The sequence below is a fragment of the Argiope bruennichi genome, chromosome 10 (assembly GCF_947563725.1).
Source record: "Argiope bruennichi chromosome 10, qqArgBrue1.1, whole genome shotgun sequence".
NCBI lineage: Eukaryota > Metazoa > Arthropoda > Arachnida > Araneae > Araneidae > Argiope > Argiope bruennichi.
The window spans coordinates 17,089,227-17,113,761 of record NC_079160.1 but is presented as its reverse complement, the minus strand read 5'-3'; the positions used below and the strand labels follow the sequence as shown (position 1 = coordinate 17,113,761).

Below are 24,535 nucleotides of genomic sequence, written 5' to 3'. Positions count from 1 at the left end.
ACTATAATAAAAAGAATTTGGGGTGTTAGTGCCCCCCTCCCTCTACTTTGTCTGGAGCTCCCAAGTTTGGCTCAAATATATTTTGAAAATTAAGAATATGCATCCAAACAGATTATTTGAAGTTTTAATTAAAAATTAAGTCAGATTTTCAATGCTTCTGTGATAACTCTGGAAAATATTGCCCAAAACTAATTTCTACATTACTCAAAAATTCAAAGTATTATCTTTCCAATAATACAAATTTAATTATCATTCAATTTTTTCCAAAATTTTGATAATTTTTTTAAAACATATTTTACAAAGTTTTAGATTTGAACTAATACTCAAACTGTTATCATTGTTTCATAAAATATTTATTTATGTAGGATTTTTTCCCCCATCCATTGATGAAAGTTAAGCAAAAAAAAAGTGCTACGAATTACCCAAAATGAAATTACTTTACCAAAGACAATGGAATTTAAAATAGATTGCCTAGATACTTAAACTTTTTATGGCACTGTAACATCATGAATTCGAATCTATTCTTAAAACTTCTGGCACCCAATAAACATAACAGATATAAAGCTATTAAAATAATGTTTTAATATCACAATGTGATGCTTTATCAATGAATTATGCATAAGAGATTTAATTGAAATGAAGCACACCTGATATTAAGGGCAAACCAGTTGGTTGCTAAAGGCGACTAGAAATTTAGTGGAAGAATATCACAAAGACATACAGAATATAAATAGCACTTGGGACATAAGATTATCTCATCCTATGCCATCATTAGTTAGTTAAGCAAGAATGAATAGTACCCAATGCATGGTATAAATTTTTATTCCCTTATCAAATTTGACTTTCAAAAGTGGCATAAAGGCACAAATTTGTCTCTAACACTAGTATGCATACCCACTCCCATAGCATATATATATATATATACACCCCTTTGTTTCCAAGTCACAACACTACTACTTAGAATTCATACTAGAAGCAAATGTAGAACTGGATTAGTGTACCTTTTAATCATTTTTTAGTCTGCCTTCCAGGGTATACTAAGAAGACATGTCCTAATTGACATGACTTGACATAATCCGCAATAAGCTTCTTTGTCTTGTAAGGTAGTCTCTTGACAATTTTTGCTTATGATTCCAACAGTCAATAAAGAATAGAATAAAACAACTATTATGAGAATTTGGCTTTCATCTTGTAGAAGCTTATTATCTACTGTAAGGATTAAGAAGAAAGACAAGTTTATGCTCCAATTCTGCTATATAAACACAGTCAAAATTTTATCAATGATATACTAATGAGATACGAAAATTAATTTCTGAACTTTTATAGCAAATTTGATCTTGAAACGAAATCTTATATAGTTACTACTCTTTTATGTAACCATCAATAACAAAAATATTATTTCCCTTCATTGCAAACATAAAATCAATTGCTACATAAAATTGCATCAAACAACTACAGATGCAGGTTCTAAAATTTTAGTAACTAATCAAGAGATGAATTTTTTCTGACATATATGGAAAAATCAGTCAGCAGAAAAATAAAAAACTGAAACATAAAATGTCAGCGATTAAATATTAAAAATTAAAGCCATTTAAATTTATGTGTGATACAACAGAATGTTATTTATATTAATATTAGAGTGGTGTGGTAGGATTAAGTTATTGCAATTTCATGCCCTGCAACCTTATTCTGTTTATATATAATTTATATACCATGGTTATTTTTCAATAAAAATTATGCAGAATTGAATTTGCTCCAAATGTAAAATAAATCTCCAAAAGGAAACAAAAACACTGGGAGTTTTTTTTTTTTTTCTTTTTAGGAATAAGATTTACAGAACTTATTCAAAAGAAATTAGAAGATGCAAATAGGGTAATAAAAATAGGTTTTTTAACAAATACCTTCATGAAAAAAAAAGGCAAATAAAGTAATAAGTTGCCCCCCATACAAAAAAAAATCATCAAATTCATAAGTACCAGCTTTATATTTAAATATGTCAAGAAAAATATGAGATTTATTCATTTATGTGCATATAGCTAACTAATGGCTTGAATTTCAACTCAAATTTCTATGGTTTATTTTAAAATAATTCATTTACTTCAAAATTGTTTACATATTTTTTTATATTATTATGCCCCTTATGTGCAAATAGATTTATTATGGATTCATCTTAAAAAAAAGAAATGAGTATAATTAGTTTTTACTTCCAGTTTAAAGCTAAATTTTCTATTCTTTTAAATTACTAATTAATCAAACACACAATTCAAGATAAAAATAAAAAGCATTCAGTAGAAAAATTAACATTTAACATTTTACATCTAGAGTATGAAATTTGAGGCTGATAACAAATATCTTTTTAGTCGAGCATACATAACACTATATTGCCAAAATTGTTAAATTAAATTTATATAATGAATATAAATTTGATATACAAATTTAAATTAATTAACTTTTATATTTTCATAATTTTTTATTATATGCAATTTTTAATAGCAAGGCATAAGTTTCATCAATGACTTTTATGTATCACACTAATAACCTATTTCCTTCAACAGTAACAATGAATATTTGAAAAGCCAATAAATATCAAGATTTAGTAAAGTAAATAGTAGTACATATAATACCTTCTGCAGCAAATAATTGACCACCAAATCTCTACATTGAAAGCAGTTTCATTTGAAATGTCAAATTAGGCTGTTGAAAATGTTTGTCTTGAAAATGCAACAGAATTTTCAAATATATTTTTAAATAGAAATGTTCTTATTAACGAAGTATGTCAACAGTAAGATAATTACTTACAATCCTATTAAGTAGCTACTGCAAACAAGATATTCCCCAAAATAGAAGAAATGCTGACAGAGAAGAGGTGACAAATGTCAGAAAGAAAAACAATAACTTATATGTTTACCTGTTCTTTTTTTTTTTTTAATAAATCTATGTTACTATAAAAATTGTAGATTTTTTTTTTTTTTTTTTTTTAATGTACCAAGTTAACTGAGACTTTATCTACTTGACACCTGTAGATCTTGAACCTATATTTACATAAAATAGTAAAATGTCAAGGCAAATGAAGTCATTTGAATATGTACCTACTACTAAAAATATAATAAATGTCATAAATGGCATTTACTAAATAAACAATTTGTCAGTTCTATAGAAGGAAAATGTTTTGTCTCAGATTTATCTATTCAATTAAAGGAAAGATTTTCCTGTTATTGTGTTATGGATTATATTTATTACCTTTTATTAAAATCATACATTAATACAGTAAACTATGAAGATAATTTTAAAATACTTTTTTTTTCAGGGAAAAATTGTAATCTTAGATAATTTGCTTATTTTTCAAAAAATTATATAAGTGCAATTAAAGACTGAAGTTTTAGTAAATTCATGTAAAATATTTTAAAATTTTCTAACTATTATAAATACAATAGTTCCCACTCTCCACACTCCAACATGAATAATTAATAATAACATGAATAAGTCCAACTGAATAATTAGTAATTACATGAATTACTAATTATTTAGACTTCTCGGAAATAGGGGTAAAAAAGAGAAAACTGCAAACAATTTTTTTAAATTAAAAACGAGTAGATACAGCCAAATAGTTGATTTAGTGATAATGTTAATATTAATATATATAGTAAGTAATATTTCATACATTATATAAGTTTACAAGATGCAAATGAGTTGTTTTTTGAAATCATGAAAACAGTACATTAGAAGCAAATTCTGTTTCTTCTTCTGATAGATTCTGTTTCTCCTTTTGTGTGTGCGTGTCAATTACCCATTTATATAAATATCTGATTATTCAAATTGGATCTGGTTCCAATTAATCCAACAGTAATTAAAGTATTTTATATAATTAGAATTATTGATTATTAAAATTTTTAAAACTATGTTTAAAAATAATTATGTTGACAAAAGAATTAATTCTTGAAATAACTAGAAATGTTTTTAAAATAAATATTTCTTTTTATTTTAAACATTTTTCTGAGAAATAAAAAAAAAATCAAAGAATTTTTTTTTCTTTTATCATGCTGTAAACTAGTTTAAACAGTAACAAAATATGAGTTTTTAAAATGATTTAAATTATAAATTTATGATTTAAATTATAAATTTATGATTTAAATTATAAACGCAGTGTAGTATAGTAAATAGAATAACTAAGGAAGCACAGAACTGATGCATAATAAGAGGAGAAATATGTGATGATTGTAATGAGGAAAAAAAATACAAAAATAAAAGCATTGAAATAACTAAAAAAGAGAAAAAAATAATCAGAAAATTGTAGAAACAACACTGTCTGATTAAAATAAATTTTATTAGAAATAAGCAGAAAACATAGAAAACAAAAATGTTATATCTTGTTAAGAAGTATTAAAGATTTTTTTTTTTAAGTAAAACAAAAACAGAGTAACTTTAATCCACCTTTAGAACATTGATAAAAATCTGCAGCAGAGCTCATTTGTAAGGGTGCTAAAAAATAAAATAAATGGAAATTAAATGCAAAAAAGAAAGCATGAGAAGAAATGTGCAATCTTTGAGTACCAGGAAAGACAAAATAAATTTAAAAGAAATGCAAAAGCATTGAAAAATTAATATTCAAACCTATATTTCCATTATATATATAAAATATTTTTTCAGTCGGGTATAACAATACATTTAGAAATGCTAAAACTAATGTAAATCATTTGCAGTTCTTCATTATGGTTTCATTATTAAAATAATTTCTTAATAAGATATCAATTTTTGTATCATATTTTCACTCTGAAGGTATCATAAGGAAAGTGGATATTAATCATTAAAAACAACAGTTTATCAGTAAAAATTTTTGTTTACTTTAAAGCATTTCTCACAATTACAACATAAAATATAGAAAATATTTGAATGGAAACATATTCCTATATATCAGTAAATTTACTTTTGATTAAACATATTTAACAACATAATAGTTCATTCAATTATTATATAATTTCTTCCATTTTTATCACAATTCTATGAAAGATAAAGATTAAAAATGCTAGATGTCATCACATAATTATAAACACTTCAGTACCATTCTACTCAAACTGAGTAAAAATAGTGAATTATTTTGATGCTGCATGTACAAGTACATTTTGATTTCAAAGTAGTAACTTTCAAATTTAAAGTAACATTTGCAGTAATTAAAAAGAAAAGAAAAGAAAATTATAATTTACATACCAAAAAGAAGAAAGTTTTCTAAAAGTATAATGTTTTTTTAACAGAAAACTAAGCAATCATCTCAGTTGAGTTTAGGGGAAAAATATGTACAAATAATGTTAAAAAACACAACTCCTAAAAATAATCACATCTTTATAGCTGCCTGTAAAACAAAATCAAAATTTTTTCAATGTTTATGGAATATTGAAACAAAAAAAAAATGCTTACATAGTGGTTTTTAAATTCACAGAATTCAAATTTAATGATGCATATTATCATTATTACAGTAAAAATTAATATATAGATTTTGTGGTAATAAGTAAAAAGCATTAGTTAGTAGTGCAAGAATTATTTCTACAAATCATTTCATTTTTAGCTTTTCTATATAAGAGTGGAAATAATTTGTAGATAATATAAATACTCTCAATTTGTGATCTTTAAAAAAAAATTATGCAAATGTTCTACACAATGTAAATATGCATCACATGAAAAGTTAATATTTTAAAAGCCCAAAGTATGTTTTCATGACTTAATGTTTACTAACATTTTAAGCACGCTTCATAATTACAAAAAAAAAAAGAGTCCACCAATTATGTTAAATTTAAAGTATTGATCCCAAAATTATTATGAGCATTATACTTATATATATGACAGAAACTATTTTTTTAAGCACATTTAAATATCTTAATTGTTTTAAATTTCAAAAAATTGATTTTGACAGCCTAAGAAAGGATATAATTGCACAGAATAGAAAGTCAATTAATAAAATAATATCAATCACAAATTCAAACTTTGTTATTAGTTGAAATATAAAATTATTAGGAAACTTGGTAAGCAACACAGTATTTTATCAGGTAAAAAGAAAATTTTTAACTCTACTTATAATGAGCATATCAAAATGTGATATTGCAAAAATATATATAAATATTAAATCTAAATATTAAAAAAGCAAAATTATGTGAACTTTTTTTTGTGAAAATAGTATTATTAATTGAAATTTTAATGAACTATATTCATTGAATTCTCATCAGTCAATCACTTATATTTTATGTTTAAATTTTAACAATGAGGGATTTTATTCTCTTAAAATTCTTATGCTATTCAGCATGCAATGACAGAGGAAACCTAATTAAAATATAACACTTATATAAAAACAAACTACTTATAGTTTGTCTTATATCACACAAATTAAATTTACATCCTTTCCATTCCTAAACATATTCATAATGATAATATTAGTGCAATTGTTTTGTTGGAGGAAAATTAATACATTAAAAATATTCTTAATAATTACATGCAGAAAAAACTAAATTAGGAATCCTTCCATTTTAGCTCTAAGATGAATCATGATATTGCAATACTGGCACAATGAGAAAAGTATTATACAGTAAAATCGACATATATGTTTGTGGTAAATGTATAATAAAAAAAAATATTAATGATTAAATGGTCATCATCCCAATAAAGAGTTTTAACTAAAATAAAACTTATTTAAATCAAAATCATTACTAGTTACTTTGAAATATCATAAAAGCTTTGAACACATACAAATTAAGATTATTGTTTTAAAACTCAAAATCCAAACTGTGAAATCAAAAAGAGAAATAATTCGATTTAGCAATCAATAAAACTGAATTAGAATTATGGAAAGTAGTACAGGAAGTGAAATAGTAGCTATTTCAATAATAATGAACTGATAAAATATCAAAAATGAATATTTTACAAGAGTTTTTAGTATTAGAATCAGTTCTTGAGCTCTTGAAAAGTGTACAGGACAAAATCAATCTACAAAACCATTAAAATTTAAATACAGTAGACAAAGTAGTAAATATAAATTTCACTTTAAATAATTACAAATCATTTTAGATAGAGTAAAATTGAGATTATTCATTAACATGATAGAATACTAACAATATTCTTCAATTAAAAATTGACACATGTGGGTGGCAATCTATTTAGATTAACAATAAAAGTAATCAGAAAATATTCATTTAATTTGTTTGACATTAATTGAACATATAAGAGCTACTTAGCATAAAAGTAAATCACTTCTCAAATTTAGACTTACGATTTTCCCACCTACATAAATTCTTTAAAACAGAAGACAAAAAAAAATAAAAAATTATGGCATAATTTGGTGAATTTCCATCCGACAGCAGTAAATTTACATCTTAAATGTATATGCACACAGACAAACATATGCAAGATGAATTCAGTTTTTTTAATACAAGAAATTGGAAGTATAATCGAATGCAATTTACTAAATTTATCATTCTCTAATGTGGTTTATACAGAATTTTGAGCTAAATGAGCATACTTACATAATCAAAGCAAATAGGAAAATCATCATGCAGCCAGTTTAAACAATTCTATTGTACATCATTGTTTAAAAAATAAACTTGCATATTTCAATTTTCTAAATAATACATGTTAGGAAGAAGAAAAAAAATGCCCCCCCCCTCCCCCTTCAATGAATGGCAAATATTCGATTTTTTTTTTTTTTATTTTTTTTTTACGTCAAATATGAACATGCAACCACATACAAATAACAAAGGAGAAAAATATCAAAAATATTCACTATTCAATGTGGAAAATTCAGGTTTTGTTGTCTTCCTCTTCTTGTAGTAGTAAAATTTAGATAGGTAGTGTTGCTTGTTAAGTGAAGATTTATACAAATTTTATAGATGAAGTTCAATATGAAAGTATCACATCAATGTTCACCTGAAGCTGCCAAACTTAAGAAATATTAATATTTGAAACAAAAGCAGTTTTCAAAAAATGTATTCTTACTAAGACATGTCATATGAATTAACTGAATTCTAAGATGTGTATCATAAAATAATATCATATAAAAAAAATCTTTTTAATACAGAAGTCTTAAAAATGAAAACTTTGAAAATAAATTATTAAGGTATTTGCAATAGAGAGAAAGATTATACTTTTTTTAAACATTTTTTACAGCATATTTCTAAATAATTTTTTTTTGTAGCAATGAAACTCCTGCATAATTAAAGACACAGAAAATGATGCATATTTGGGGACTTTATCTAAAGTATTAATATGCTGTCAATCTATTAATACTTTATAGATTGACAGATAGATTTAAGTAATAGCTGAAGTAATGCTGTCAATCTAAAAGTACTGAAATATCTTGAAATGAATGCTTTAAAAAAATTAATAAATATTTATATTTTTGATAGTGCTGCATTCAATATTCACATATTCACAAAATAGAAATGAAAAATAATTTTATGCTGTTTTAAACACATAACTGAACATGAAATAAGTAATTCAAAACATATAAAAGAAATGATATATTTGTAACAATATTAAAGCTGAAGTTATATATTTCTCCCCTGAAATTATGCGGAAGATCAATATTCATGTGTGTAATACAATTTGATTTTATTTAAAAGAATATAGTCCTTAACTTTATCACCAAATATATTAAAAGAAATATATTGTTAAGAACTTAACAGAAGTATATATAGATAATAAATTAATAAATTATTCAGTAAAAATAAACTTACAGGCCCACCACCAAGTGATCGATATGATGCAACGACACTAGCACTAGGTTGAGGGGCTTCACTCAAAGCTCCTGGATTCATTGACTGTAACATTATACTTGTAGCTCCTTCCACTTCTTTGCTTTGCTCACTTTGCTCAGACATTTTTGAACTAATTACTGGTTAAGGCTAAGAACTAAGACACTTTGACATTCAGAAGAAAGAATTTCATAATGTGACGACCTCTTGCATAGATTTCAGCTGATCCTAAAAATAAAAGATGAAGTCAATGGATGGTACACATAATAGTTATCAAAAATTGAAATTTGTCTTCATTTTAGAAGGATTAATTAATTTAAAAAAAAGTTTTTATTTAACAAGGTCATTTTATGTATTATATTTCTGTCATTCTTCAAAGAGATTATAATATAAAAATTATGTTGATAAAGGATTTAACTCTTAAGCAGTCTTATTAACAGAATATCCAGATAAAGAAACTGAAAAATGCAGAAAGGAAATACATTTCTAAAAAACATGGAATAAAAATGCATTATTTCTTATGTTTTATCAAAATTCTTACAAAATAAAATTTAATCTCAAAATTATCTTACAATTATTTTTATAATAAATCTTATAACATTATCTATTAAAATTAAAACAACTATCAATCTACAATTATCTATCAAAATAGAAATGCCTCGACTGGCAGAACAGAGGTTCCGATTTTCATAGTTGAAAACTTAAAATGGCACAGATTAAAATTCCCCCATTTTCATTGCATTTTCTTGGGTCATAATTATTTTATTTGAATATTTAACCATTTTAGTAAAGAAATTTGTTTATTGGTCGAATATACAATAAAATTCAAAAGTGCTAAATTATAATTTGTATAATCACATGATCATGGATTAAAAGATTTCTAGCAATTCACATACAAAGAAATCTATTGATTCAGAAATAGAGAAAAATGAGTTAATTCATATAACATAAATATGTATATGCTTTAATACTGTCGTAGACTTATATAGTTAACTTTCTAAATATAGCTTTATTTACAGTTGAAGAAAAAAGCAAAATGTTAAGATCATGAGTGAAAGTAAAAGTTTAGGATTTAAACCACAAAGTTGTAAAGAACAAAAAGAAGATTTAAACACATATCTATAATGATGCTATATAAAAAGAAAAAAACTATCTTAATACTTATCACTATGTAATATCTCACTGACAACTTTGATGACTGTTTATAATAACAAAAATTCAACGCACAAAATGGTAAAGAAGTAAAACAAATATCATAACTATAAAAGTCAAGGCTTGAAATTGAAAAAAAAAAAAATTAAATGTTTATAAATAAAAGTAATGAAAAATTAATAATTATCTCTGTATTTAAATAATAATTTATACTCCTTGAAAATTATTTCACAACTGAAATAAAAGAGTAACACTATTGATTCTGTTAAAACTTATCTTGAATACAGAAATTGTTTTTCAGTATTACATTAAAAATAATAGATAAAATGGAATACAAATATTATAATTTTACAATATTTTATAATTATTATTCCTTTTAAGAAAAAACATTCTTTCCTGCCTTGAAAAAATAATTTATTTCTGTAAATGATATTACATATCAAAGAAAATTCACAAAAATTCATGAAAAACAATATTATATAATTAGAAAATATTAATTTTGAATAGAATGTAATGAAATTAAATGTAATGAATTATAAAAAATAAAAATAACTTATCAATAATAAAATTTAATAATTACTCTACAATAATCAGCAAAACTGTATTTTCTCTTTTTAATAATGAAATTTACTAATTTCAATTCAGATAAAATAAAATGCTTATGCTCAATAATATGAACAAAATCAATTAAGCAAAAATTTTTTATAAAAGTTAGAAGGTTATGAATACTAAATTACAATTCACATTTTAAATTTAAATCCATTTTTATTAAAAATTCTTAATTGTTTTCTTATGGTAGAAAATTTGATTTTCTATAATATATAATATTTGAAAATTCGATTTTTTTTTTCCAAATATTATTTTATTGCAAAGTTTATTCTTCTTATTTTTCTTCCTTATATTCAGCTATGTCCATTCATTTACAATGAAATAATGAATATAACAGAATCTTACTAAATACATATTTATAAAATTATAAATTCTCTATTCTTATGAAAAATATTAATATAAAATTAATTTTTTAACGGATCACACTATTAAATTGTGTATATTATATGGGAAATAACAGAATTTTGAACAATAACATTTTTTTTTTTTTTTAAGAAACAGACATTGTTGGATTCTAGCATTTACGAAAATAAGAAGAAAAATAGTGTTCTATCATCAAACGAATAGGATTTTTTTTTAATTAAACACTTTTCACAAAACAATAAAACTTCCTATAGACATTATTTAATAAAAGAAAAACTATCAAAACAATCAAAATTAGACAAATAGAGGAAAAAACATCTCTAATATTTAATCCTAGTTTTAAAAATTAATAACTGCAAACCAGTTTCTAGTTCAAAACACAATTTAATGACACAGTTATTATTCAATACGGAAGTAAAGAACAAATATGTTTTCCATTCAGGCATGTACAGTGCAATTATTTACAATCAGTAAAGGACAAAATAATAACTGTGCTGTTCTTACATTTACATATAACAGCATTAAAACCAAGCATTTTATCCAAAAAGTACATAAATAAACTGATTTACCAACAAGTTGTTTTGATAGTTCCGGCGTTTTTATTATTTTTTTTTTAATACAAGTAACTATTTCCAACAGTAAAAAGAAACGAAGGTCGACACTCAGTAAAAATATATATGGTAAATTTAATTTATTTCTGTGAAGTATCCACCAAACTTTCAATACAAAATCTAACTTGAATAATTATTAAAGTTTATTAAAACTGAAATGTAAACACTTCATTGACAGCGACGGTGAAGACAAACAGAAAACAAAATCGCGCGGTGGCAACCACTGAGAAGCCGGAACATAAAAGTCACAGTTAAAAAAGTATAAAGGCGGAAAACATAATTTATTTAATCCGAATGCGACAAGTAACACAGTAATTAAACTTAGAATTTAATGCTAGTGATTCATAATAATTATTGAAGAGCTCAAAATTTTATTAGACTATAAAATATCATTCCATAAGATTCCTTGTTGGTGAAAAAGGAATGGTATGACTACAGTTTCTAAGTGAAACTGAGCAATCAACTAAAATCTTTTCAAAAATGTCAACACATATGCTTCAAAATTTCAATTTCAGGTGAATCTTGGATTCACATTGAGGGTTCAGCATAGAAACCGCTCTAACATCAAACGAAATCTGATTGTCAAATCAAAATCAAATCTGTTCTACCTGTTGATGAACATTTGGCATTATGGAATGATCAGCATTATATTTAAATTATTTTGTAAGTCTACAGTTCGGACCTGAATAACGACAGTCAAATTGTTGTTTTATTTTACAGATTTTGTATACTATGGTTCATACCATTTCTAAAATGACATGAAGTATTATTCGATTCATAAAATTGAAATTTACTACAGAATATCGATGTTGTTATAATTTTTAGATTTCAACATCTCGCATATGAGTAAAACGTGCTTCCATCCATTATATTGTGCTTTAAAAATAGGAACAACATAAAACAAAATCCAGTTATTAAATTAAATCTGCATTACTCTTCGAAGAAGGTGTGATGTGATAGAATGATCGTATCAAGCAGGAGCAGATGAAAGGTGAGACGCTCTAAGCTCCAGGGCTAATAGAAGGCTTTAAAATAAAGCATTCCCTTTTAAAAAAATGTGATAGATTTTTTTAATTAATTAATTTGCTAAGATGTTGTCCGCACATATGATTTTATCTTGGGAACCATTTTCCCAATAATAACAGTGCTGATTCTAACGAAAAAGGAAAATCGCAATACAAATACACTGTTAAACGATTATTGATATGAGGGATTTTACTTAATGCAGCAGAATGCTGTAACATGTTAAATGAACAAATGTATACTCCTACCATGGAAGCTATATAAAATGAATTTAGAAACTTAATTCAAAAAGTTTTATAAAAAAAAAGATTTTAGAAATCCAAAATAATAAATTTAAAAATATTCGATTTCTCGCCAAAAATCAATTTTTTTAGCGTAGTTCCCTACCTAAAATAATTTTTATAAGAATTGCAACAACGAGCAGGATGTATTTCGAGTCTGAGGCGAATAAGCGCTGGCGCACAGCAAAAACTTACTATAGTTTGGACACGAACAATATAGAATATGGAAAAGATACAAAGGTACTGTTTCTTAAGAAGGTTGTAGAAAATATTTTGTAAATATAGGTGAAAAGTTAATATTTCATGTAAGACATGAAAAATAAGATTGTGAAAAATTATTAGGTTTCCCATGTATTTATTTTTCAATGTATATTTGGGATTAAAACCAGTGGGAGTTGTTCCCCTAAAACTTTCTCGCACTCTCTCTAATAAACTTGTCATGCCAGAGAATCCCCTATACCTTCGTGTACAATTGTTAAGAAATATTAACTTTTGGTATGAATTTAGCATTTTTAATGAATCTATGGTCGCATTCTTGGAGAGTTATTTGGCGATTAATCCCTGGTATGCGTTAATAGTATCCAAAAATCGAATTTGTGTTTTAGATATGTTTTTCTCAACCGATTGAAACAAAATGGCACATGTAGTCATGGAATCACATAGCAAATTTGATAAATTAATTTATTATAATATTTTAGTCATTGTGTTTTTGAATTACCGAGTTTGCATGTTTAGGAAAGTACAGATCGGTGGAAAACCTATCCGTGGTTGGATTTAGATTAAAATTTCATAGGAATTTATACTATAGATGTTGAATTTGTGTAATGAATTTTACCGATCTTAATCCATTCGTTTTGTAATTATCATGTCAACTAGCATTTGAGCAGCCGGATAGACGTACTTCTGCTCACAATTTGAGCAGAAGTACGTCTATCCGGCTGCTCAAGTACGTCTATCACAAATTCCCGAGCAGATTCTGCTCACAATTTGATAAAAATCTGCACATTTGATGTAAAGACCGAATAACAAATTTCAACTGTCTAGCTGAAAAAATTTTTTGGTTATCTTTGTCATCGACATTATCCAAAAAATTGTCTTCTGAACTCGGGAAGATCTAAAATGTGGAGATTCGTCAGAATCTCGAGTTCGAATTTTTTGACCTTTACCATATTTTCTGTATATTACGTATACAAGAAAGTAAAAATCAATGCATTTTATTAAAAAACAATTAGATCTTAAATATAAACTCCCCTATCTTCATTTTTAGGCTCGCAGTCTTATGGATAAATACTATTTTCCCCTCGAAGTTATTGCAAGCTAATATTCCACCCAAAAAATGAATTTTATCTACTCAGTTGCGTGCATTCGTTTTTCTTAACCCCTTCGTATAGAATGACGAGTCTGAATTGTGCATTGAATTGCTAAATTTTTAATTTGCAATTAAGGGAAAATATTAAACAATTTAAAATGTGAAAATCACTTGAAAACGTATCATTGCCTCATATGCATTTACATTATTCTAGGATTAAAATAACAATAATTGTCTCAAATAAGATGAGCCATCTGATTAGGAAATTAAGTAAAGGGGTTAATGTGCTATATATAAATATTCTATGAATAACTATTTTAATCATCATTTTATCAAGGCATCCTAATACAAAATGTATTAAAAATTTAGAAGCACCTGAAATTATATAGATTTTGTTGCGAAGACTTTTTGAAAGAAAGAAATGAATAAGAAAAATTTTTTAATGTTTTCCCGATAAAATAGTTCCATTCCTAAATGGCTTAGTTATATAACTATCAAAATCTGAAACTTAAAAATATTTTTCAGAAAAATTTATTAAGAGAACAAGTTACAAAAAATATTTAATTGGGAATTTTAGCCAACATTAATGCTGGCGAACCAGCTGGTAGCCAAAGGCGGGTAGTAAGGAAATAAGGCCGAAATGAATATCATTAAATAGGGTGTCAATAAAAATTTATTAAATCTCTGATTCATAATTGTCATTATATTTCCTACTTGCTGAGAGCATTGCTGTTAGCAGTCAACATTTTTGTTTAAAACCGTTGATTTTTTTAATAAAGTAAAATATTTTCTTCTTTCAAATGCACGAATTTAACTATAGCTGCAATTTCCTAAGAAACAATTTTAAATGATGATTATTTAATGGTCTGAGAAAGAGAATGAAATTTTCATATTTATATACTTTTACAGTACAAGATACACTTATACATTACAAGTTACAGGTGTATACTTATATAATACAAAATATTTAAATTATATAATAACTGGAACTTTACTCAGTTATACTTTATAAAATGCAGAAAAGAAATTACATAGTGAATTCAATAAACATTTCAATAAATAATGAGACATAAAATTGAAGCCGAAAATTTTATTTGTATGAAGGATCATGACAGGGCTATTGGAAATTTTGACTATTGCAGAAAAAAGTCTTTATTCTATAAAATCATGAGGAAACAGATTCTTTTTGGAGTCGCCGGGATGGTAATAGAAGAGCCATGATGACAGAACAAGAGTGGAGCTGTCGAGATGAAAGACTAAGATGATGAATCAGGAACCGCCGAGGTGACAGAGTGTTTAGGAAAGTCTTGCAAGACCGAGATGACAAAACGAGATTCTATATCTGGAACCACCAATTGATAGAATGAGATAGTACGTTTTCAAACTGTGCGAGATGGAAACTGTGGAACCATCGAAATAGCAAAATGAGTTGATGAGTCTTGAGCCGCTGAGATGAGGAAACAAGGTAGAAATCTTGAGTCATCGAGAAGACATAAGCAAAATAACAAGTTTGCAGCAATCGCTAGGAAATAAAGCGAAAGAGTGTCTGTGGCCATAAAGATGACACTCATGTCATGGCAGTCTTCATTCGCTGTCTTCTCAGAAATTTGCTCATGTTCGAAGTCATAATCAGGGTTAACCTCCGTGAGGTATTAGTCATAGTCGGGAAAGTTTTCAAATCAAGTAGCATTGATAACAGTTGCAATTTACTGTTATCATGCCATGCATATTAAATACACATAGGACATATCCATTATATAAAAGTCACAGTTTTAATAATAAATAAGAGTCCGCAGGTGAAATGTAAAAAAACAAACACACACAAAAAAAATAATATATACAATATGTACAATATATACAATGATTACTCGTGCCCATTAGGACACAGAGATTCTTAGCAGGTTGTTGCACTTGTGCTTTTAAATCCATGGTCCTTTCATTTCAGCCTTTGTCAAAAAGTTTATAAATTCAGAAATCTTTAAAGAAACTATGTGTTCGTATATTTCTCGAAAAAGTGGTTCCAAAATAATTTGCATGGCCTTTTTAGAATAGTGGTAGAACAGGACAAAGAATCATTTAGGTGTTCCATATTAGTATTGAAGGACTAGTGATGATGTAAAATCTTTCTCCCAGTTTTTGAAAAGTTAGCTCATAAGTAATTCAATAACATTCTGCCATTTTTTAAAAGAATTTTGTTTAAAATTTCCCTAATTATTTCAACATCACTATTGTCAGATTGTAAATATGCATAAAAACACCTGTAAAAGTAAATGTTCACTATTGTTCGACAATAATATGACTACTTTAGTTTCAAATAACATAGTGAATTGGTAACCATATTTCTTGACTTCAACCAAGATGCAACTTTGTTCATCTTTCGTTTCAAATAATGGTTGGGACGTGATGCCACTAATGTAAGATTATCTGGCTTTGAACATGAACAAGAGTTAAGTTCAGACATTTTTTGCTCATTTGAAATACCAGAAAAGGGATTCTTATTTGCGATGATTGATTCTTTGAACGGGTTTTTATTTGTTAGTTCGAAAGGATTTCTTGCCAAAAATGGATTTGTTGCAAAATCGTTTTCCGAAGGATTGTCAAGAATACTGAAGATGTTTTTGGAGTTTTCAAATATTTCCACTAACTCAGGTTCTTCCATTTCAAACCAGGATGGATCTATTTCTGGAGGTTCATCAACTTCCTGGTATAAAAGCAATGTTTTTTCATTCGAATAAATATCAGTTTTGAAAGGATTGGTTTCTTTTTTCACATATTCAAAATCATCAAAATTGTCCAAGAATGGATTAGTTGCTTTTAATTCGATTGGAGAAGCAGAAAAATTGTCCAAGAAAGGATTATTACCAGGTCGAATACTTTTATTCTTTATATCTTCAAAATCCGACTGTGCAGAATCAACATGAAACACATATACTCCAGTTTCGCCAGAGCCATAAATATCAGTCAAGGTTGAAGCATGTTTGGTTGTTTGTTTCTGTTGATAATCTGTCTGCACAGAAACATCAGTCCTTTTCCTGTTTTTTATGCTCGAGTTGCCCATGACGACGAGGTAAATTGCGTATTGAATGAAGTGAAGGCAATTGAAAATTTCTAGGCAGATTATTTAAAACAGATTCGGCACAAAATGAATAAAAAGCACAAGGACTAACAGCAATCTCCGCAGTTTCAATGACTTAAATTCACTTGATAAAATCGCAAACAAATTCAAGCTCACCACACTTGAATGCGAACAAGCAAATAATATTATATTGTTAGGTTATAATTTCTTTGATATATAATCAATAATAATTTCAAGTACTGTTAACAAAAAATATTGAATTTTAACAATCACTGTTTAAACATAGGTATGCACTGTTGAATCATAACAATGAAATAGTTTTTAATTCTTGTCTGAAGGATGACTGTAGAGAAAATTTGACATTGCCCATAAACCAAAAAAGTATATTGAAGCGTTTTAATGATTCACAGTTTTTGAATTAATAAAAAATAATAATTTTAAAATTTCGAATAAAAATAATACTATTCAATTTAGGTTTTAGAAAATGGGAAACGAAAACGATTAAATAAATATCAAGAGATTAAATTCAGTATAAAATATTTAATTTAATTATATCATATTTTTTTTTTCTTACAGCACCAAATTCTTCTGAATTTAACAATAAAAAGATATAATTTGAAGAGTATTCACCTGTGTTATATAAATAGATAATTGACTCTTTTATCTGAGCTTTATTTTGTTGCATTCAATCAAAGGATTTATCAAAAATAAATCAAATCATTTGTGAAGGAATAGAATAACATGTATTTTAGAAAATTGGCTTTTTATTTAAATTTAATGTCTTTATAAATTAATAATTACTCGAACAAAATATATCTATCAAAATTAACTTAAAGCTTATCAAAAATCTAATAATAATTTTTATAACCAATTCTGAAGCTATTTTCGAAAATAGGAATAATGTGCAAATTATATTTGTTGCTGAAATCGGCGGTAAATAGTGTTGAATATAAATTATAACGAACTTATGTTTTGAAGGGGTAATTCATATTGTTCTTGACGTACTGTAACGTTTCTTCTTTTCCCTTACATGATAATTCTCATTCCTGCCAGATGTAACGTCACCCATTTCCCCGAAAATAGTTAAGTGCTTATAAAAACCAGATAGGTATACTCTTCACTGTATTGGCTGTCTTCCTTTCCATTCATCTTAATTCAAATAAAAGTCGTTGTGGCTATGTATGCATGTACATATTCACACATGTTCCGCATCCACTTCTAAGCAGCTTGTCCAAATTCTTCCAAATTTTCAAAAGATGAAAATTAATTAACTGCCCAATTAATAAGAAATTAACAAAAATTTTGGCATTTTTCACCCTTTGTACTACTCTAGCAGAAAATTTTAAAATACCTCTTTTATTTTAAAATGTCTTTTTTAATGTTTTCATCGGTCATAAGGTAGAAATTTAACAATACTTAAAACTAAGTCAATAGCTTAAACGAAGACAGCCTTCCTTGTATTAATATAAAAGTGTATATTTCCCTAATTTGCTTGCAGGTAATCGAAATACTCCAAGAAAACAGTTTTTTCTCCTAACCAATGATAACAACTCACCCGAAAGATTGTCAGCAAAAATGTGACATCTTATTCATTTGTCAGCTTATTGATTATTCAGATAAATGTAGCTCAAATTATAAGCTGAATGAACGACATTTAAATCAGATGTCTAAAAAATTGTGGACTTCCATCGCATTTAGTTCATAGTTGGTCGTGCAGAAATTGTCGGATATACTGCCAAAAGTAATGCCGATTATCAGCTTGATGAACGATTTTTTCAATCAATGTGCGAATTTAACTTTTTTGACATCCAATGAATTGTGTTCATGGTCAGCCAATCAAAAATTGTCCTCAAAATGCGGCATCTTATTGACCTTCAACCCTAACGATTATTTTGCCAAAAATAATCAAACTGCTTTAAACGTTACTTGAATATTTCGACTGCTTACAACATATTAACTTTAAGGTAATTTTCAAATCATTATATTCGAGAACGTGCAACTCTTTACAAAAATACTGAAGTGGTGAAGATTTTTGTCGACGAAACTCTCAAATCTCCCGCCGATGGGGGGGGGGGGGGGTCAAGCGGTTGCTGACAGGGGGCAATTGCTTCCCTTGTCCCTCTGCTTACGCCGCCTCTGCTTGTAATTGCTTCTATATTTATACAATACACACTAAACTGCAGAAAAGAAATAAAATTTATCAAATTCTCTAAAAATTCTAAGTACACTCATTCACACGAATTTGGCCCCATATTCTCAATTTTATTAAATAGATTGAAAAAAGTAATTCCGCTGCTTTAATTTAAATTAAAAGTAAAATTTCTTTTTTACTTAGGATAAAAAAATGCTCAATGCTCATTTTCATTTTTTTTCGGGGCAAAAATCATGATATCAGATTACTGAAAGTTTTCCATAAATTTAATGGAAATAATTTGATTGATCTAAATGATAAAATCGAACAAATTTCCTTAAAATTCTAAATATATTTATACACAAGAATTTAGAACCATATTTATAAATTTATTAAATAATTAAAAATAGTAATTTCTCTGCTTTCATTTAAATTTTTTTTTTAAATCTATTTTACTTAGGATAAAAAAATATGCGCAAAGTTCTATTTTCAATTTTTTTTCTTGGCAATAATTGTGATATCAGATTACTGAAAGTTTTCTATCAATTTAATGGGAATAGTTTGATAATTCCAAACAAAATAAAGTACTAAATCCGTGAATTTTGATTTCTATTCAAGATAATAAATCATCACATTTAAAAGATAAAATATTGCTTTCAAAAAAAGTAAACCAGCAATTTTATAGAGAACAAATTTACGAAAATGCATGAAACATGGCAGGCGATACTCTGGAGTTCATATGCGAATTAGAGAACACAGCCTATATGCAATTTCATTCTTTAAATTTAGTGGCTAACTTTGCTGCAGAAAGTTGTAATACAACCATTCAATAATTTGTGTTTGTCCAAAAATTATTCATCGTTTTTTCTGTACTCATTGCTGGCAAATATTAATCTGCCGAATTGTGAAAATTTACATTAAATTAAAATACTATCTGATGAGTATGATCTCGGGTTTGGGGTCGTAGGATTCTAGGTTCGAGATTCGATACCATCAAATAACCTTCGTGTAAGTGGGTTTGATATGCGTTAAATTCCTCTAGTGTGGTGTGGAAGTTTGAATAAGGGGTGTCAACTCAGGTGTCGTCTCGGAAATCTGACTGTAGTTCTAAATTACAAGTTCCGACCCAAATTATTTCTGGTGCTGTTTTAAAACGGGACGTTAATATAACAAAACTAAGCATTTCCTGATACAAGATGGTCGATGAGGGCTGATGCAATGCTTGTTTTAAAAGGCGGTTCTAATAAATTAATAAAAGCTGTATCAGAAATACAAGCAAAATAATCAGGGTGGAAAAACCTACAAAATCTGAAGCTGTGAGCTTATTTATGAAATAGAACTCATGAGAATAAGATGGAATGGAGTTGCTGAGAATAAATGAAACAATTGAAAGTACACTTTTTCAAGGAGATTACTTATTTAAGTCATTAGAACACTTTATTAATCAGTTTCGAAATGAATTTTCAAATGCAAAAAAACAAATCAATTCCTAAAAACCTTAAGTTTCTAGGATCATGTTCATAAAAAACATGTACGAAAAAGGAATTTTTATTGAAAATTAGTCTTCCTTTCACGAAAAATTCATTTATAACACTTTTAGAATTATTTATGACAATTTAATAGCGGAATAGATAAACTAAAATGTATTTATCAAAGTGATGCAGATACTATAATATTTGGCGACGGATTTAAGCAGTTTTTATTGTTTGCGAAACACATTCTTTGAATAGATTTTGCTTAAATTTTGATAGAAATCTACAAATTTGATATAACTATCACATACCAAATTTCATACATCTAGTTCAAAGCGTTTTTGTTATTTTTGTCACAGACAGACAAACATTTTTCAAAAATGTATTTTCCAAACTCAGGAAGATCTAAAATATGCAGACTCGTCAAAATCTCGAGTTCGAATTTTTTGACAAATACAATATTTTCTCTATATTTTGTATATGAGAGTGAAAAGGAAAATACTCATCAATTACACTGGCACAAGATTTAAATCTTGAATTCTTATTTTTATCATTATTACTTTATCGTATTTCGGGATTTAGAATTAAATTAATTATTATTTTTGATCTTAACTATTCACTGAAATTAATATTTATTTATGCGACAATTGTAATCAAAGTAGTTTTGCAAGGAAAAAGACTTTCTTTTATAAAATGCATAAAGAATTATGAGAATACTTACAAGTCATATAACATTTAGAGCACGAGTTACAGATATGAATTTCATAAATTCATCTACTGATTTCAAAATAAATAAATTATTAACAAAGATGAATTAAGCTAATCAACTAGATAATTAGAATAAAAGAAATAGAGAAATTTAAAACGAAATTATTCTTAATATATTTATTATGAATTAAAATGTGCAAAATTAATTAAAAACATTATATCTTAGAAGTCGAAATTTATAAGTTAATAAATATGATTCTTTTATAGGACCCGAAAGAACATTAGTACATAAAGAACATACAAAGAACATTAGAGCATAAGTCAGCAACATGCTTGCTCCACTCCCGTGCCGAAATCAAATCTCAATACCACAGCCGGAATTATTTCTTATTCTGCAGATTTTGTATCTTTTTACCCATAGTATTTCTAAACGTTTAACGAAATATTCCATTTAATTCATTCAATAAAATTAATTAAAAAATATCTAAATACGTTTAACAACTTTTAGATGTCAGAATTACGTACCTGTTGGAAACTTTATCCTTTCGCATTTACATTGCGCATTTAGAAAAAGATTTGCATCATATATCAAACGATTTCTGGTTATCAAATTAAATGTTAAATTAAAAATGTTTCTTTAAGAATGTATGGCGTGATGGAATGATCAGCACGATATTTTAACTATTTTGTAGGTCTTCAGTTTGAATCTGAATACCGTCAGCCAGATTTTTCTTTTTTATTTTACAGATTTTTTTAAAATTATTGCCCATATTGTTTCTGAAACTTTAACAAAATACTCAATTTAATATACTTTATAAAATAAAATTATACGACAAAATATCTATATACTTTTTATAATTTTTAGATGTTGTCAGTGTCCAAAAATTTGCATCTCAGAACTTTTAGAACACATAGCGCATTAAATATCAAATGAAGTCTGGTTATCAAATAAGAAGTTTCTCGAAGGATGTATGATGTGATGGTATGATCAACATGATATTTCATCTGAGTCTTAAAATGGAATTTATTATAGAACATATACACTATTCTTATAATTTTTAGGTGTTACCTTCCATCCAATAGATTGCGCTTTTAGAATGGAAATCATATCCAGTATCAAACGAATTTCTGGTTATCAAATTAAATGTTATATCTCCATTGCCTCAAGAGAAACGTGTGGCCTTATTAATTATGAGTACTATTTTGTAGGTCTTTAGGTCGAATCTCAATCTAAAACTTTAATGAAATATTTCATTTAATTAATAAAATTGAAATGCTCCTCTTAAATTCAAATATAAAATATTAATATGTTTTACAATTTTCAAAACTTTGAAAGTAATTTTGCATTTATAACAGATAAAACTATGTCTTGTAAGAGGAATCATGAACAACTTCTAATCTCTCATCCAGTATTATTTCATTATTTTGTTTAAAATTAAAATTATTTAGTATATTCTTAGCTTATTTTTTATCAATTAAAAATGATGTTTAACAGGACAAATAACCAATTTTTTATGAAATACCTACATGTTCCAATAAATAAATATAACAATGATTTAGAAAAGGATTAATTTATTTCATAAGATGAAAATTACATAAGCACAAAATAAATATTCTCACTGATAGAAAATTTTTTTTTACATTAAGATAAATGTCATGAGTATTTAATGACAAAATCAGATCATTAATAAAATCAGTCTTGAAAATGTAAAAATACACTGATGATAAAACGATATAATACAATAATAAAAAACACACAAAATAAACCAAGAAAATCCATAAACAAACCTTTTACTTAAAACATAGCATCACTGTATAAAAAAAATATCCCTTCGAAATTTAAATTCGTACTTTATGAAAACCTTAACTATATGGAAGATCCTTCTTTTCCCAACAAGTGTATAAGATATTTTCCAACAAGATGACCCAAGAGTATAATATATTTCTTGAAATGTGTTCACAAAATAGTATAAAAATAGCCTATAATTCTGAATGCATGGATTTTGTTCTTTTACTCTCTTTTTATTAACTAATACTACATCACAAATAAAATATTTATAATACAAATTAATGGAATATGTAAACAAACACTTCACAATACAATGGATACATCAACTGGCTACTATATAAGTCTAAAAATGAAGCTAAATTGTATCAGTCTTAAATATGTATCAAACACTTTAAAATCAATTCAAACAACATATATTCGTTGTATTTCATCTTGGTTAAATCTGATCTCTTTTTCTCATAGAAACTCATGTAACTATGTTTTAAGGTAATGAAAACTCAAACACTATCTAGAATTATACTTAAAAAAAACAACTTATTTACAAAATATTTGAAAATAGAGTATACAAGTCATTACACTATAGATATAGCAATGTTAAAAGAGAATTTTTCTTTGAAAATAAAATAAATATTTTTAGAATATGACAATAAAATATTTTTAGAAAAATGACAATAAAATATTTTCATTATCTCTTTGTTCTTATGGCTCAGGAATATTTTAGTTAAAATATTCAGTTTTATATATACATAGAAATAATTTTGAATAATCAGTAATGTATAATAGTACATTATAATCAAACAAAGCACAGTTAAGGAAGGAAATAAGTTTTACTATCAATATTCTATTTTTAGAATACAATACATAGAGATTCTTTTAAATGTTTGTAACATCTGGACAATTCAGTCATGCCATTAATAAAAAAAATATATTAAAAATTCAAAATTGAATCTTAAAAACTACATTTAACAAAATGTATAAAAATAGCTTTATTCCAGAATACTTTTTCAACATTATATTTTTAATATCTAAATACTAAGCAATTTCCTAAGACTTCTAGCTAACAACTTCTTTCTTTAAGTTCTTATAAAGGAATCAGTAAAATATAAAATAAAAAAAAGTTAAACTAGACAGTTATGAATGCTTAGTTGGGAATTTTTAAATTTTATAGTACCAAATAGCAAACATGACTATCAAATTTAATTAATTTAATTTAATTATATTTTAAATAAGTTAATTTAAGATTAAAATTAATTTAAAATATCGATTATGCTAAGTAAAT

At 26.3% G+C, this 24,535-nt stretch overlaps 1 protein-coding gene across 1 annotated transcript in view; it reads right to left on the bottom strand.

Annotated features, from left to right (window-relative positions):
* Nucleotides 1-11,648, bottom strand: part of LOC129989276 (adenosylhomocysteinase-like 1) — a 369,980-nt gene extending 358,332 nt beyond the window's left edge. Inside the window, exons 1-2 of the mRNA XM_056097693.1 lie at nt 11,426-11,648; nt 8,715-8,960 (exon numbers count right to left, since the gene is read on the bottom strand). Coding sequence (XP_055953668.1) covers nt 8,715-8,858 — 144 coding nt within the window. The 5' untranslated portion in view covers nt 8,859-8,960; nt 11,426-11,648. The remainder of the gene's footprint in view (nt 1-8,714; nt 8,961-11,425) is intronic.
* Between the last annotated feature and the right edge of the window lie 12,887 nt (nt 11,649-24,535).